Here is a 17,360-nt window from a genome sequence, read left to right as displayed (position 1 = left end):
GAGAGGAGGGGAAGCTGTGAGGAGCAGTGAGGAGCAGTGAGGAGAGGGGCGGAGCAGTGAGGAGCAGTGAGGAGCAGTGAGGAGCAGTGGGGAGCAGTGAGGAGCAGTGAGGAGCAGTGAGGAGAGGGGCGGAGCAGTGAGGAGCAGTGAGGAGCAGTGAGGAGCAGTGAGGAGAGGGGCGGAGAAAGAGGGAAGGAGGGAAAAGAGGGTGGGAGGCGAGAAAGAGAGAGAACAAGAGAAACAACCCCCATTTCCCAAACAAAAGGTGTAGTCACAGTCAAAGAGATGGAGATTGAAAGGTGGAGGGATGGAGGGATGAATCTTCCTGCTCTGCCACTGCATCCTAGTGTGACCAGCCATTCCAGCACTAAATCTGTTCACACATTCAGGACAGGAAGGAAGTGTCTCTCTGCTGCTCTGGTATAAATCAGGCTCTCGCATGAGAATGTGTCCCTCAATCCCTGTACGCAGGGGCACGGGAGAGGAGGGGGGTAGGAGGAGGTGGGTGGGAGGCAGGGGGTAGCATAAGGAAGTGTGCAATTTTTGGGGGCATGTACGGTATCATGTGGTGGTGATTGCTGGACGCAACATGTCATGTCTGTTCAGTTTACTGTTCTCTCTTAAAACCTTGCCGACCCTCTTCAACCCCTCCTCTCCACCACTGAAGACGGCAGGGTCGTAATAACTGTAAATCCAGACTTGGCTGTATGGTTTTACCATTGGCTCTGAGCTCCGTCAAGGACACTGGAAAGCTACTGAACAGCATGTGTTTTCCTTTCATCCCTTCCCTCCTCTTCCTGTTGAAAGCAGAGCGGAGAGGAGGAAAGGTGACTCCGTCTGAATGCAGAAAGTCTCCGTTATACATCACTGTGGTACGTCAGATAGGCAGGGGGGTACGGAAGAGGCCCCAGAGTTTGAGACTGCAACTGTAGTTACGATGAGAGATACTCCCTCAAGGGGTCTCTTGATGTTTGATGGAAGCGTATGATATTCCTTCAATGTTTCATATAACTTACAGCTGAAAACGATTGTAGGTCTACCACACCACCCTCTCTAGTCCTATTTCCCATTATGGGACCACCTGTGTTTCAGTCTTTCAGGGCTGAGGAGATTTCATCTTTAAATGACTTGGCAGGTAGTGACAGCGTGTCTTCCAACACAATCAACTGGAGGACGAGGTGAGCCAAAATAGCCAAAGCTCGCTCGTACTCCCTCCCTCCCTCCTCAGTAACCCATCAACCAGACAGACAGTCACTCTGCACACAGACCTGCTTCAGAAGAAATACCACAGACTAATGAAGATTCCAACTCTACTTGTTACTGGAGTAATTCATGTACATTGAGAATACAGCCCTAAGTATGAGTAGTAAACATCCTTCCAAATTGCTATTCAATTAGAGGACTTATTTGTTCAGGAAACTGTTTATCTCTACACATCATGTATTTTATCTACTTACGTATCCCTCCCTCCCAACCTCCCTTCCAACTTCCCTCCCTCTCTCCCTCTGTTGTTAATCACCCACTCTTAACCAGTCGGTCTCCACCATGACAACCTCAGTTACCCTGAACAGAACATCCATACTCTCAGCGTCCTGCTTCCTGTCTGATGTGTGTGGGAGGGATCGTGATTGGCTCTGAGTAGCTGTGAGCCAGTCAGAGAGTAGCACTAACTTCCTCTTCATCTCCTCTGCTGCTGGTTAAGTGATGCTAATAGAATCCCCCACACCCTCTCTCTCTCTCTCATAATACCTAGCTTAGATGTGTCTTGACCATGCGGAGCACATTCGGATTTGGGAGAAAACATGCATTGTGCTTTTGTTGCAGATGATGGACAAGCTGAGAGCTTCTCTTGAAAACCGGATTCAAGCCACACACTATAATTACAATGAGCTCAAACGCATAGTGTAAAAAACAACTTAGAAACACAATTCATATACATAAAGGAAGTTGCATAATAGGTGATTTTGTGTTGTCTCTTCATGAGAGGAGATAATGATGATGGTTAGAACAGGGAATGTGATTTATTTTCATTGTGGCTTCGTTAAATATGCTCATTGACAGCTTAAAAACAAAACAATAGTACAACAGCCCTTGAAACCAACTCTTTCTGGAGTTGAAAGATTGGAGGGAAATACCACTAAACCAAACCAATAAATAAAACGGGTCAATGCTCTCTTTGATCTGCGAGTTAAATATGACCTCTATCCATGGCCTGAATCATGAGTAGTTGGCCAGTGTTTTGATTCATATCCACAGAGTCGTTATTGTGGAAATCTATCCATCCATCCCTGAGCTGAGGTGCCAAACTCATAAACGATCAGACTGAGACTTCCTGTGTTCCTTTGTGTACATCCAAATAGCACCCTATTCCCTATATAGTGCACTACTTTTGTCAAGAGCCCTATGGGACACTATTTGACGTACTATCTGTCTTTCTTAGCTCTGTCTTGAAATCTCATGTCTCTTTCCACTACTGACTATCACCAAAGCCGGGTCGTTCCACGCCAACTTTTGCCAGGGGAGAGGAGGGAGAAACCATGTGAGAGGGGTTCTTAGGCAGACATTTTCATGGAGACACAGGTCACTGAGACTGTTGGCCTGAAGGTTTTTCCTACACACAAATATTATACATTTGTCCATTTGCCTTGTCTCCATGATTAAGTACAGTGGACTGAGACAGGAGAAGAGAAAAATCTGCAATGGCTGTTACTGTTTTTTGGAAAGCCGAGTGAGAATGAGGATTTTTCCAAGCAATGTAAGACACAAGTAGAATCACTGTTCAAATGAAATAAACCAAACCACAGTGTAAGTGTGTTTGGCAATATTCTATGAGAGGGGTATTTCCCCAGTGAGTTCCACGTGTTTTAGCCTACTTAACCAATGAATACTAGCTATTTATAACCCCTGAAAAATACACACAAAAGAACAGCCGCTCTCTCTCTTTCTCTTTCTCTTTGGTGGAGAACATAGCTGATCTTTGTGTTGCCTGGAGGGCTTTCCCCTTTCCTCCTGTGTGTGTGCATATGTATATGTGTGTGCGGGCGTGCATTAGCTGACTGTGAGCTGCCAGGGCCTTGTACTCGGAGACTCTGAGTCTCTGGATGAGGATACATAAGCATAGACACATCACGAATCTGTGTTAAACTGGACAGAAAGCTACTGTGGGGTTTGTTACTGGACAGAAAGCTACTGTGGGGTTTGTTACTGGACAGAAAGCTACTGTGGGGTTTGTTACTGGACAGAAAGCTACTGTGGGGTTTGTTACTGGACAGAAAGCTACTGTGGGGTTTGTTACTGGACAGAAAGCTACTGTGGGGTTTGTTACTGGACAGAAAGCTACTGTGGGGTTTGTTACTGGATAATCTCTCGTGGACAGATCACGTAAACATAAACCAAATTATGCACCATTTTTGTTCTGGGTAAACTGAGATGAGGTTACTACTGTGGGGTTTGTTTGGGAAGAGAAAACCATATTCCATCTGGACTAGATGTTATTTCTATGTAAGCTAATAGATATTCAAACAAGTCCTGGGCTTGCGTCCCAAATGGCACTCTACTTCCTATTTACGGCACTACTTTTGACCAGGGCTCTTGTCAGACGTATTGCACTATATAGGAAATAGGGTGTCATTTGGAACGCATCCCTGCCATAGCGTACAGACCTCACATTTAGAATGTGTGAGTCACTCAGTCACTTACATAATCACTATCAAGTGCTATATGTAGACTATCCTACAGTGCAGTCTGTTCAATTCCTCTCAAGAAAATGAATGTGGAAGAGAGTTACATTTTAGAGATGTTAAAGTGCTAATTACATGAGCCACAGTGCAGTACATATGTCCCCTTGAGTTTCAATGATGATAACGCTTGAAATCTCCTGTCCAACAGAAACCACTGACTACTCTGTAGCTATATATAACTACAGGTATACACACTACCCAGAGTGCTTCAGTTATCTGCTACATTAGTACATATTAGGCACATATATGAAGCCCTCCCACACAGAGCCTTTCCATTAGTTCGACTCTGAGACCTGACTAACTGAAAGCACACTCTCCGAAATAAAGGTATATATTTGTTCTTAAAGGGGTATAAACGCTTGTCACTGTCGTGGTATCCTGTAAGGCAGTCGTTTGTACCTTTAGTTATAGATATATAATTGTACCCTTGCAGTTCGTACCTTAAAAGAGCCAATAGTGTACCTTAGGGGATGAGATAGTACCTTACTATATGTAGTCCAAAAAAAAAGCATACATTTGGAAAAGGTAAGCGTTTCCCTTTTTTTGTGGTTGCCTTTTTTTTCTTTCTAAGGGGCAAAAATGTACGTCTTAAACGGGTTTTAGGTGTTGTTTTAACACTGCAGGGTGTAAAACCTTATTTGAATATTTCCCAGGGTGTCTGTTTTGTGCATGCAAAAACAAACGGTTGCAATAAATCCAACTACTAACAGATCAGTTTTGCTACCTGACATATAAAACCATATGTTGAGTCTAGTTTTAGCCCAAAACAGTAGTCTGAAACTCCTGGTTTCCTGGCCACATCGGCCACAAAATTCTTATTGGAATCCAGCCAGAGTTATTCACCTGTAACCTGCATTTAGAATGACTGCCAAGGTAGGGAAAATTGATAAATGAGACAACCTAAACCATCTAAATTGGAAACAACCATTTCAATAATGGCTGCAATAAATCCAACTACTATGTATGCAATTTCTCTTTGTGTAGCATAAGATCGATCAATCAATCAATTAATGTGCATGCAAAAACACACATATTGAAACAAAAATATCTAAACATCAACCTGAAATAGAGCATGCTGGGAAATATTATAATAATGGGAATGGTTTTTGAGAGTGCGTGATGATTGTAGCTATATATTCAAAATATTAAGTACAAAAATGTACCATTATAATAGATTATCAGCACATGTATACTAAAAGGTACCAACCAGGTGAGAAACGTGTACCTCTGAAGATATATTATGTTTATTTTTAGATTTTTCTACCCCTATACTGTACCCTAAAAGTACCCTTGTGTGCGGCTGATCCAAAGAGTGTTTCCCTTAAGGGTTTTACCTTAAGGAATAATTGTACCTTACCTAAGAGAATTGTTTAAGGGCATTGCACAGAGCCCCTCAAATATCTCCGTAGGGAAGGGCAAACTTAAGGGGTTTTACGGTATTTTGAAGGCATGTATGGCAGAAAGAGTATCTGGTTACCACGGAGACGGCCTCACTAAACAACAAGTCAAAAAGGTTGCTTTCATTTTGTAAGATAACAAAAAAAGAACTTCTACAATCAAGATAGGATAACCATATTGCTTCAGAAGACAATAAACCACATTTCTTTAGGTTACTTATTTCTAAAAATACATTCTATCACTTTGTAGTACGTCAAGCAAGCTTACAGAGTAGCTATAGCTAACTAGCAAGCTAGCTTTATAGCCACGGATTGTGCACCTTCCATTGTTTACCTAAGTAGCTAAGTTGGTTGGTTGACATTTCTCTTTTGTAACCAGAGCAGATGAAAGCAACATTCATCTCCACAAATGCTGTTTAAATTGATATCCATACTGAATGAAGCATTTAAGGGACCTCATGGGCACACTTCCATTTTTCACTTCATTTAAGGGGGAAATTCACATTAAAATGTTTTGGGCAACTGACTGAAAGTTAAGGAAACTTTAAGGGAAGATATAAGGGGAAAATGAACTGCAGGTGTTTTATGCAAACGGGCCCTGGTCCTTTGAGCTGGATACACACACAAGTATGCATGCACACACACACCCAGGAACATGACATGTTGATGTTGTGCTATCTTGCTGTGAAGTTGCTGTGTTGGTCATATGTGGTATGCTTGTTGTATGCCGTCATGATGTTGTTGTTTTTCTTGTTGTTGAAAACTCTCACATGGCCAAAGGTAATGGTCACTCAGGTAGTTATTTTGAATGTAGTTATTTTGAATGTAGTGGATGGTTAAACACAGTGACTTCCCACCTTGAACACGAACATCTCTCGTCTCAGAATGGCCAGGGTGTTGAAGCCCCCATCACAGATGTTAGGCTTGGCGTTGGGCTGGCTGGGCTTGTCCCCTGTAGGTATCCTGGGGGGTCGCGTCTGCCTGTCAGGCTTGCGAGGGTCCGAGGGGGGTTGCGAGCGGTGTGGGGGGGCTGTTGGTAAAGGCTTGGTCGGCTGGGGTACCTTATCTGGTGGACCTGAATGAAAACAGCATCAACAATATTACTAAACAAACAAACAAATGAACAAAAACGCTCAAAAGACTACAGTACGTTTGAGTAATTTAGCAGACGCTCTTATCCAGAACAACTTACAGTACATTCATCTTAAGATAGCTAGGTGGGACAACCACATATCACAGGCAAAGAAAGTACATTTTTCCTCAATAGCGTAGCTATCCGTAGACTCAGAGCTAGAAGGTGGGGTGGGGTCTACGCAGCATATTCTCTATGTTATGTCCATAGGGCTCTATGAAGTAGCAGTGCACTGTAGAGGGAATAGGTTGCCATCTGAGATGCGGACCTAAGGGTATCTGAAACTTTTGGTCCTAACGCAATAGCCGACGGACACAGGACACAGACACGCATGAGTCAATCTCCGCGGAGCTCTGTGTCGCAGGGTTCCACCAAAACACTCGACGTTAAATCCCCCCTAACCACCTGTTACAGAGAGGTGGTGCAATTGGCTTAGCAAGTGTAATAGTCATTTAGATTGGGAATAAAGAACAGAGGAACACAGCGTGACACACTGTCATCATTAGCACATCAATTACAGTCCAATGTTAACCTAGCTAGACTACAGCCATTAAAAGGAGACGAGACCTAGCCTGCATCACAAATTACACCCTATTCCCGATATAGTGCATATGGGTCAAAGGAAGTGCACTTCACAGGGAATAGGGTGCCATTTGGGACGTGGCCCTGCTATCCAAAGAGACTCAACTCTCACTTTGTTCTTATTAAATGAATTGACTGTGATTCTTTGACATTATTAGTTCAGTAGTGTTATTGAATGTTAAGCGGCTTGGGTTCAGTGTTGGTGTACTTATTTAGCTTATATAAATAAACAGCTGAAATTCTATAATGGATGTCTGTCCATAGCTGTGGGTTATTCAATTATCATTAATCCCATTTGGACAGGACCGGTGCCAATCATGCAGCCGGATAACAAGGCTGGGGCCAACAACAGTGATAGGACTATTACACAGAGGTGACAGCTTTAGGAAATAGAAAAAGAGAGGGTGAATAAATTCATTAGTGAGTGAGTGAATGAACAAAAAACAAATGAATGAACGAACGGACAAACTAACCAACAAATGAAAACATGGATGAACACATGACCTTAGGCAATCATCCCCAGGGATTGTACGCCCATAGGATCAGCAGATAACAGTACTACTCCACTAGGTATCATCATCATCATCATCATCCCAGTCAGTCAGTACAGTGAACTGATCAGCTGCTTCCTGGGAGGACCACAGGGATTGTATTCATTGACTGAATTAAATCTCTTGAAATAGACCCTGGATTAGTGGGGGCAAAGCACTTTGCAATTATATAATGATAGCGAGAATGATGGAGAGATAAACCACACACCATAAACAGAAACAGAGTCTGCGCTCGATGCTATCCCTTATGACGGTAAACCCTCATGTTGCTACGCACACACACACATCTCTCCAATACAACCCTGATTTTAAGAGGAGGAAGAGGGGAAAAGGTTAAGACCCATCCGCTTTATAAGAGTCCTGCCCGCTACCCTTAAAGGCCGAAATGACAAGGAAAGGGTGGAGGAGGAAGAACAGTAAAAGAAGGAAGGAGGAGGAGAGGTTTGATGGTGTACCCTGGTCTGCCCCTCCCTCCCTCCCTCCGGCAGCACACTGATGATATAAGCAGATGGTTGTATTAAACGAGAGGAAGGCTAGCCTACCGTAGATCTTCTGGATGCCCTGGAGGTCGTCGTGGGGCAGCTTGAAGTTCTCTGTGTCCATGTACTGGTAGAAGGGGGCCATGATGGCTGTGGGATCGTTGGAGTGTTCCAAACCAAGGGCATGGCCCAGCTCATGGACTGCCACTAGGAACAGATCATTACCTAGAGAAAGAGAGAGAGGGAGGGAGAGAGAGAGAGAGAGAGAGATGTGTGTGAGACATGTGTAGTGTGAAATCAGATCAGAGCACTAAGGGTGACATCTGCCTTTTGCGCACATACAATCCCTATGAGAAAATGCACCATCATACTTCAAATGGACAGGATGTGTGAATTATAATCTGCAGCGCAATTTATGCTGAAACTTTTCTTGGAGTATTACTATACACCCAAGAAACCCACAATCGCTAAATATGCACACACTGAAAGAGATGAGTGATAAGTGTGTGAGAGGCGACCAGGGTCAGAGTAGGGTCAAAGCAGGGTCGGCAGGATCAGAGCAGGGTCAGAGAGTGTGTGTGATCCACCATTGATTCCCCAAATGAAAGGATGACGCAGTAAAAACAACCACTACCACTGATGGGAACCATTATGGTCTTAATACACACACACACGCACGCACGCACACGCACACGCACACACATACAGATCAAAAGAAACTGGAGTGTCTTCCCTCTGTGAGAGCATGGGAAGCACTGGTCCCCTTTGTAATTATGCGGGTAAGCCGGTGATTTTACGCTGGGTTGAACTCTGACCCCAGAAGGCTCCAGTGGCAACCAGCCGTGTCCCGGTCAGAGTGTACGTCCCAAATGACACCCTATTCCCTATATAGTGCACTACATAGGGAATATGATGCCTTTTGGGGCGTAGATTTAGATCCATTCACTAACTGGGACAGAGGAGGACAGGAACCAGAAAACCCAGAATGAATAGAGAACAGTCGGAAAGCCACATTATCAATTAGTCTCTCTCTTTCTCTCTCTCTTCCGCTGTCTCTATCTCTCTCCCTCCTACCGTCTCCCTCTCTCTTTCTCTTTTTTTGTCTCCCCCCTCTCTTCTCTCCCCTGTATATCGCTCTCTCTCTCCCTCCCTCCCTCTCTTCCTCCTACCGTCTCCCTCTCTCTCCCTCCCTATTCCTCTCCCCCTCACTCTCACTCTTTCTGAAGCACCCGGCATGGTTACAAGGAGCATAGTTGATTCATTCTGTTCTCATTGACTTGAAGCCCTTATCTACAGAGGAATGTGTACCAGGACATACAGATCCTGTACCAGTCCAGATGTGCTCTCTCAATAAGTGTGCTGCTATAGACAAACACACATATGACTGGGTCTGGATTTGTGTATACAGCAAATAAAATAGATGGCAGTATAAAATAATATATAGTACCCACTGGGCACACTCTGGTTGAATCAACATGGTTTCTACTACATTTCAATGAAATTATTTTGAACCAAAGTGGAATAGAAGTGGAATTGACGTCTGTGCCCAGTGGGTTGTGTCTCACAGTGCTATAATAGGCAATGTAAAAAATGATTCCAGCTGTAGTTTGTTATGTAAATGACTGTTATGGTTTAGCTGACATCAAAAATGAAAGTGTGAGCAAAATGCTAACAATCACAGAAAAGATTTATGCAAGAATATAATGAGGGTGAATGAGATAAATAATGATAGAGAGAGAGAACGAGAAGAGAAAGAGTCCAATGGTTTAAGAATCACTTGGGAAATTGGGGCATATTGCTATGCAAATGAAGAGCGCGAGATGTCTACTCCAATCTATTTCCCTGATGGAGAGCAGAAGAGGGGAAAGGAGAGGAGAGAAGAGGAGAGGTGAGTAGAAGAGAAGAGTGGTGAGGAGAAGTGATGAGAAAAGATCAGACGTGAGGAGAAGAGAGGAGAGGTGAGGAGAAGAGAGGAGAGGTGAGGAGAAGAGAGGTGAGGTGAGGAGAAGAGAGGTGAGGTGAGGAGAGGTGAAGAGAGGTGAGGAGAAGAGAGAAGAGGTGAGGAGAAGAGAGAGGTGAGGAGAGGTGAAGAGAGGTGAGGAGGAGAGGAGAGGAGAGGTGAGGAGAGGTGAAGAGAGGTGAGGAGAAGAGAGGAGAGGAGAGGTGAGGAGAGATGAGGTGCAGAGAGGTGAGGAGAAGAGAGGAGAGGTGAGGTGAAGAGAGGTGAGGAGAAGAGAGGTGAGGAGAAGAGAGGAGGGTGAGGAGAGGTGAAGAGAGGTGAGAAGAGAGGAGAGGTGAGGAGAAGAGAGGAGGATAGACAATCCTAGTAGACAGTGTCCCCACTGCACAAGTTTCCCTTCTCCTCTCTCCCTCCCCCTCTATCCATCCATCCATCCATTCCCTGATCAACGGCACAGAAAATGCAGAAACGGCAGAGACAGAGAGAGACACAGAAAGAGAGAGGAGAACAGAAAGAGAAAGAAGTGAACAGAGACAGAGAGAGACACAGAAAGAGAGAGCAGAACAGAAAGAGAAAGAAGTGAACAGAGAGAGAGAGAGAGAGAGAGAGAGACACTGAGAGACTGATGATATCATTGGAAGTGGTTCTCCTGAGCTGGCCCATGTGGACCAACTGAGGACAGAGTTGAGACCGCCTTGAAACAAATCTTAATTTTATTTTAGGGTGCAGCAAATCAGTGAGCGGACGTTGCCATGTGTCCATATGCCCATCATGGAACGAGAAATGCGATGATGCTGTTGACCCTGGTATTTCGAAACGTTTACATATTTTTCCTGTAACAATTGTAACAGAAGCTACAAGAAACCCCATTGTTATTTTTGCCGTTAATTATTATTAGGGGTTCGAGCAGTGAAGCTTGCGAGACAAGTTAGAGAGTATCCTGAAGCGTGTTCCTCTTAGATCATGGAACTGGGTGATGTCAAGTGGATTGTTCTGGTTACCAACAGGGATTAACTTCCAAGAAGGACGCTTTGAACTCTCAGCCACAGAGTTACCCAGAGTCTGATTGAGGCTGCGCTGCTCCAGTGAACTCAGGAGATCCGCAGAGGTTGAAGGGGCCACCTGGGAGCCGCCCACTGAGTCCCAGGACAACAGTCACACACACCACCAGCATCATTTCTCAAATGTCTCACTATAATCTCTCAATAAGTCTCTGTTTGTCTCTGTACAGAAAGTCTCACACTGGCTGTTGATATTTTAACAGTTCCAGTCTTTTATCCCCTGTTGTTTGCTCTCCTGTCACTATCTACCGCCAGATTCCAGGGACGTTTGCTGTTTGCGCTGTCTCGTTCTTAGCACTGTTGCTAAGGTGAAAGTTGGGAATCAACGTAGGCCTGGATTCAATCAGATCCAGCGTTAACCAGCAATAGCAGACACCCGCATAGCGGATGTTTTGGCCGTGTCGGAGGTGGAACTTCATTGAAGCTGTTTAATCAGTGAGCAGCTGCTCTTGATCATTGTCACAAAGCCACACCCGTCCCACACCCGTCCCCCACCCGTCCCACACCCGTCCCCCACTCGTCCCACACCCGTCCCACTCTGTTAATGAGTCAGAACGAGAAAGTAGGAGGCTATACAGAAAGAATGCCGCTCAAATAGAAAAATTATTAAATTAAATAATGAGGGTTTCTATCATCCTAATAGAGGTGTAGATCACATCTCTCACTCCAGTGTTAGAACTCATAAACAAGGCTGCATGGGATTTCTGTTAATGTGCAGCCAATGTCCGCTTTAGGTGTAATGCCGGGAGTCACTTGTGGATTTGACAGCTCTAACGCAGTTCCATATTCGACCCCACCAAAACCACCGCCATGCGGATTTTGGCTAAAGCACGTCCGATCGAATTGAGTAGCAACCAGAGATTCTTTGATCACGCCCATATATGGACTACCTCTTCCTACAAAATGCATGCCCAATTTTGGTCTTCCTGTTCCTGCTTACATCTACCATAATACTTTTGTTTTCAAGCGGTTCCAGTATTGTTCAGTGGTTACTTCCTGTTTTTTTTACACACACTCTTTTGAGCAGAAGAGCTAGCTTCACTATATATATACATGGGAGCTTAGGGCCATGAAAAACACACTTTTTTGGAGAAGACACATTTCTCATCAAGTGATAGAACTTTTGGAACACATCTCCATTGGTAGATTTTATTAGGGGTGCTGGCAGCGAAGTTGTTTTTGATGGAATTCTTCTTTCTGTCTTATTATTCTTCCGCCTTTGTCACAACATCTCAATGCCCAATTGGCAACTGTAAACTGTAAAAAAACATATAAAAAAATATACATTGGCAAAATCAGAGTACGACAACACCCATAGGTGGCGCTGTGATGAGCGTTTAAAAAAACGAATTAAAAAAAGCCGTAATAACTTCACTGCTCTTCACTTGACCAACTGAAAGAGTATATTGAGTCCATGCTACTGTCTCTTTCAGCCTGCTCATAAGTCAGCACGTTTCATTGCTGCTTGCAGCGATATATCAGGTTTTGCTCAATGAGGAAAATGATATGTGTCAATTTGAAAGCTTCTTTAACAAAGCGTATCTATTGGACAGCATGTGATTACTCCTCCGATGAACTGCATCAAAAACAGATGTCACTTAGATGTTGCTGAAAGTAACTAGGTCATTTTAAAACCGTCTGAAAATGAAGTGTTTTCTCTTTACTGCCCTAACTCACAGATAGTGATAACATGGAGCATTTGATTCTCTATTTTAGCAAACAAATGTGTACACATTTATTTAAAGAGGCAATCAGCAGTTTAAACAATAACAAAGTGCCTCCAGGCCCCTGTTTCGGTAAAAAGCTGAAGGATGGAGCTGGAGAAATGGAACCACTCTCATAGACAGAACTAGGGAAGCAAGGACTGACCATCCATGATATCAACATGATAGTTTTAACCACGTTACGAGGCTATACAGTTATTGTTTGCATTTACTTTGTTTACAAACATTGGAGAAAAACACTACATTCTCATGTAGTGTGACAGTTGAACTAAGCTCATGAGGCATTTCTAAGTTATATTCTTCAAGAATCATTGGGTTCATATGGATTTATTAATTAATTTTCAGAACTGATCAAGAGGCCAGCCTAAATTGATAAAAGGGCCAGATCTGGCCCGCGGGCTACCAGTTGAAGAGCCCTGCTGTACAGTAAATGGTACAGAGTGCAGAGAGATTCACATTCTACCTTGACTCTCACCTTGACCCCTGTAGTCTCTGTGACATCATATCCTGTCAACAGTCATATCTCGTCCTCCAACAATGGAACCGGATGAAGGGAGGATCACTGTCCTTCAGATATCAGTTTAAAAACAACTACCGTATGTATATCTTCTTCTCTATATCTCCATCCCGCGTGACCAACAGACAGTGGCATTGTGAAAACCTGCTGGAGATCTCCCCTCCTCCCCATGTCTCCCTTTTATCTTTCATCTCTCCCCCTTTCTCATCTCATCCCCCTTCTCACCTCTCCTCTCAGCACTCTCCCATCCTTTCCTCTCTCCTCTCCTACCATCTATCCCCCTTTCTCCTCTCCTTCCGCTCCTCTGCTTCCCTCTCTCTCCCTTTCTCCTCTCCACTCCTCTCCTTCCCTCTCTCCCCCTTTCTCCTCTGCTTCCCTCTCTCCCCCTTTCTCCTCTCCGCTCCTCTGCTTCCCTCTCTCCCCCTTTCTCCTCTCCGCTCCTCTGCTTCCCTCTCTCTCCCTTTCTCCTCTCTGCTCCTCTCCTTCCCTCTCTCCCCCTTCCTCCTCTCCGCTCCTCTGCTTCCCTCTCTCTCCCTTTCTCCTCTCCGCTCCTCTCCTTCCCTCTCTCCCCCTTCCTCCTCTCCGCTCCTCTCCTTCCCTCTTTCTCCCTTTCTCGTCTCCTCTCCTTCCCTCTTTCCCCCTTTCTCCTCTCCGCTCCTCTGCTTCCCTCTCTCTCCCGTTCTCCTCTCCACTCCTCTCCTTCCCTCTTTCTCCTCTCCGCTCCCCTCCTTCCCTCTTTCCCCCTTTCTCCTCGCCACTCCTCTCCTTCCCACTCTCCCCCTTTCTCCTCTCCACTCCTCTCCTTCCCTATCTCCCCCTTTCTCCTCTCCTCTCCTCTCCTCTCCTCTCCTCTCCTTCCCTCTTTCCCCCTTGCTTCTCGCCTCGCCTCCCCTCTCCTCTCCTCTCTCTGCCACTACAGTCCTCTCCTACTAAACAGACACTGGAGGTCATACTGTTATAAATGAGTCAGAGAGGAAGCTAACCCTCTCGCACAGAGAGAAGAGATAGGGAGGGAGGGAGGGCGGGAGGAAGGGAGGGTGGGGAAGACACAGGAGATTTATGATCACCATCTCATTTTCTATTCTCTCTCTCTGCCCCTCTCTCTCTCTCTCTCTCTCTCTCTCTGCCCCCTCTCTCTCTCTCTCTGCCCCCCCCTCTCTCTCTCTCTCTCTCTCCCTCCCTCTCTTTCTCTCTCTCTCAATTGAATTCAATTCAAAGGGCTTTATTGACATGGGAAACACATGTTTACATTGCCAAAGCAAATGGAATAGACAATAAACAAAAGGGAAATAAACAAGGGAAACAGTAGTGAACATTACACTCACAAAAATGTAAAAGAATTTCAAAGGTTATATTATTGGCTTTGTACAGTGTTGTAACAATGTGCAAGTAGTTGAAAGGGAAAGTAAATAAACAGATCTCTCTCTCTCTCTCTCTCTCTCTGTCTCTCTCTCTGTCTCTCTCTCCCTCCCTCTCTCCCTCTCTCTCTTTCTCTCTCTCTCTCTCTCTCTCTCTCTCTCTCCCTCTCTCTCTCTCACAGCAGCAGCAAAATAAACAGGAGCTGTGATTAGGAACCTGGAGCTTTACTGGATCTGCCCTTTCTTCATAATTGATTGGTGACGTGGCTAGCTGCACATGCCACAGTGCAGGGCTGCTCCCGGGGACGCACGTGACTCAGTCTGACTGTGTTTCTTACTCACCAGACTGACTCTGAGTCCTTCGTTTTTTCCACTAGATCTAGGGCTCTCGACACACAGGAGTTTTATTGCTCTGCATGGCAGTGCTGGCCTCTATCGGGGGTTGTAACTCCGACCTCCTATCCCCCATACAGTGAGAGGGACGACAGTATTTCACCAGAATAAACTTTTGCTTCGACAAGAAACAAATTCATATGGATCTGACTGTGGTTTACTGTACCTTTCTCTGCTCTACCTCTTTACGTACAGTACTCTACTGTACTGTACTCTCTCTCTCTCTTTCTGCTCCTAACTTAACAAAATAAAGGCTTATCATTGCTTTTGCCATGAATGCTGTTTCAGTAGCTCTGTATTTCTCTACTCATTCAATTTATCATGGCTTTGTGAAAGGGCAAGCGAGGGAGTGAGAGGGAGAACGAGAGCGAGGGGCGAGACAGAAACAGAGAGGTGTGTTTGAACGATATTAAAAGGCTGACACGGCATCTTCTGCAGGAACTAAAACAACAACAATTGAACTGTTATCGTCCACATGCCATATAATTACCAACGATGTAGTACAACACTCCCATCTCTAGCAGAGCTCCCCAAGGAAAGACAGATCTGCCGTCCATCAGCCTTCCCCCTCAACTCAAGGCCTGACACTTGTGTTGACAACTGTGTTATTATTGCATGCTTGCTGTTGCTGTTGTTGTTTGCGCCCGAGTCTTAGCACCGAGAATAAGCACTTCCTTTGTCCCTGGAGGAGCTAAATGTTCCCATTGTCTTCCTCCTACCCAGAATTCCCTGGGTCGAGGCCCCTAAAGAGTAGAGCAGCCGTCTGAGAGGTGTGAGTGCGTGCGGGCGTCGGCGTGCGTGTGTGCGAGTAACAGGTTGTGGTACTTAAGGACTGGAGGTGAGTGGGAGGAGGAAGAGGAAATGGGAGAGGAGAGAGACGGAACGGAAGAAAGATGAGAAAGAGGCTGAAGAAATACAAGGAAAACAGTGATTCCCAATATTTTGACAGCAGCGCCGCTTCAGTTCATTGACAATAACATGTCACGCATACGAACTGGAGAGTCGAACCTAAAGAGGAAAAGAGTGAACGAGAGCAAGGCGAGGGAGGGAAGTTAGGGAGGGAAGGAGTAGCTGAGTGCTGAGATTCCAAGAGTAGTCTGGGAGCTTGGTGCCCCTGCCTGTCTGCGTTGTTGCCAGCTGGGCTCAGGTTCTGTTTCTTTTGCTGCGCCTGGCCTGGTTTTTGGGTGTGAACAGACAGACTGGCCATTGTGGCTGCAGCCAAACTACAGCACCCCGCCACAATATTATCTCTCTATCGCCCTGATTTACACTCTCTCTCTTTCTCTCACCACCCCTCTCTCTCTCTGTCCACCCCCATTCTGCATACCTGTGCTCTCTGCTTTGGGGCAATTCCATGCTTGCGGAATTACGCTGAGACTCCGATTTTTCACTATAAAATGTATATCACACAAAAAACGGAAAAATGCGATTCTCAGCGTAATTCCCTTTTGCAAAACCTTATCAGTGATCTCCTGTTAAAACACAATTGTGTTGAATGAATCTATCTTCTCTACAAAAGGGCTGAAAGAGGAGACAGGAAAGGAAAGAGGGGAAGTGGCTGTGTATAGAGGTTGTTTAATTAATGGCCTTGATGGGGGAGGTTACGAGTTTGACTTCCGGCTCCCTGCCTGAAGTGCTGTGGCAGAAAGAGGCATGTGAAATAAACTATGTAGAGAGAGGTCTGTGTGTGTGTGTGTGTGTGTGTGTGTGTGTATGTGTGTGTGTGTGTGTGTGTGTGTGTGTGTGTGTGTGTGCGTGTGTGTGTGTGAGGGCGGAAGAGGCTGATACCACCCACATGGCAGCCAGTGCTAGTGTCAGTGGGCGAGCATCTATTTCTAGAGGCAGCCTGGTGGGGTAGAGAATGGTGCTAGCTTTCTCTCTGTCTCTTTCTCTCTCTCTCTCTCGCTTATCTCTCTCCTCTCTCTCTCTCTCTCTCTCTCTCTCACTCTCTCTTATCTCTCTCTCTCTCTCTCCTCTCCCTCTCTCTCTCTCTCTCTCTCTCTCTCTCTCTCTCTCTCTCTCTCTCTCTCTCTCTCTCTCTCTCTCTCTCTCTCTCTCTCTTTATCTCTCTCTCTATGCCACACTGTGTTGATAAAACAAATCAAGTTCTTTCTCACTGCATAGATTCATTGCTATACAAACATTTGGAAAAATCATTCAAAATCATGTTCTTCTAATTATTTTGTTCATGTATTTGTTTGCTTTCCCTCAGTACAGTACAGTACCCTAGTCTCCTCAGTTCCCTCAGTACAGTACAGTACCCTAGTCTCCTCAGTTCCCTCAGTACAGTACCCTAGTCTCCTCAGTTCCCTCAGTACAGTACAGTACCCTAGTCTCCTCAGTTCCCTCAGTACAGTACAGTACCCTAGTCTCCTCAGTTCCCTCAGTACAGTACCCTAGCCTCCTCAGTTCCCTCAGTACAGTACCCTAGCCTCCTCAGTTCCCACAGTACAGTACCCTAGCCTC

The 17,360-nt window shown here is 45.2% G+C and overlaps 1 protein-coding gene across 4 annotated transcripts in view; it reads right to left on the bottom strand.

The window, feature by feature from the left end:
- Positions 1-17,360, bottom strand: part of mmp16a (matrix metallopeptidase 16a (membrane-inserted)) — a 73,508-nt gene that overhangs the window by 16,695 nt on the left and 39,453 nt on the right. For all 4 annotated transcript variants that reach the window (XM_021620570.3, XM_021620569.3, XM_021620567.3 and 1 more), the window contains 2 exons: positions 7,945-8,106; positions 5,995-6,212 (listed from right to left, as the gene is read on the bottom strand). In XM_021620570.3, coding sequence (XP_021476245.1) covers positions 5,995-6,212; positions 7,945-8,106 — 380 coding nt within the window. The remainder of the gene's footprint in view (positions 1-5,994; positions 6,213-7,944; positions 8,107-17,360) is intronic.

The sequence above is a fragment of the Oncorhynchus mykiss genome, chromosome 11 (assembly GCF_057628025.1).
Source record: "Oncorhynchus mykiss isolate SJ-2025 chromosome 11, ASM5762802v1, whole genome shotgun sequence".
NCBI lineage: Eukaryota > Metazoa > Chordata > Actinopteri > Salmoniformes > Salmonidae > Oncorhynchus > Oncorhynchus mykiss.
The sequence above is the reverse complement of the archived record's forward strand: the minus strand, read 5'-3'. Positions and strand labels throughout refer to the sequence as shown.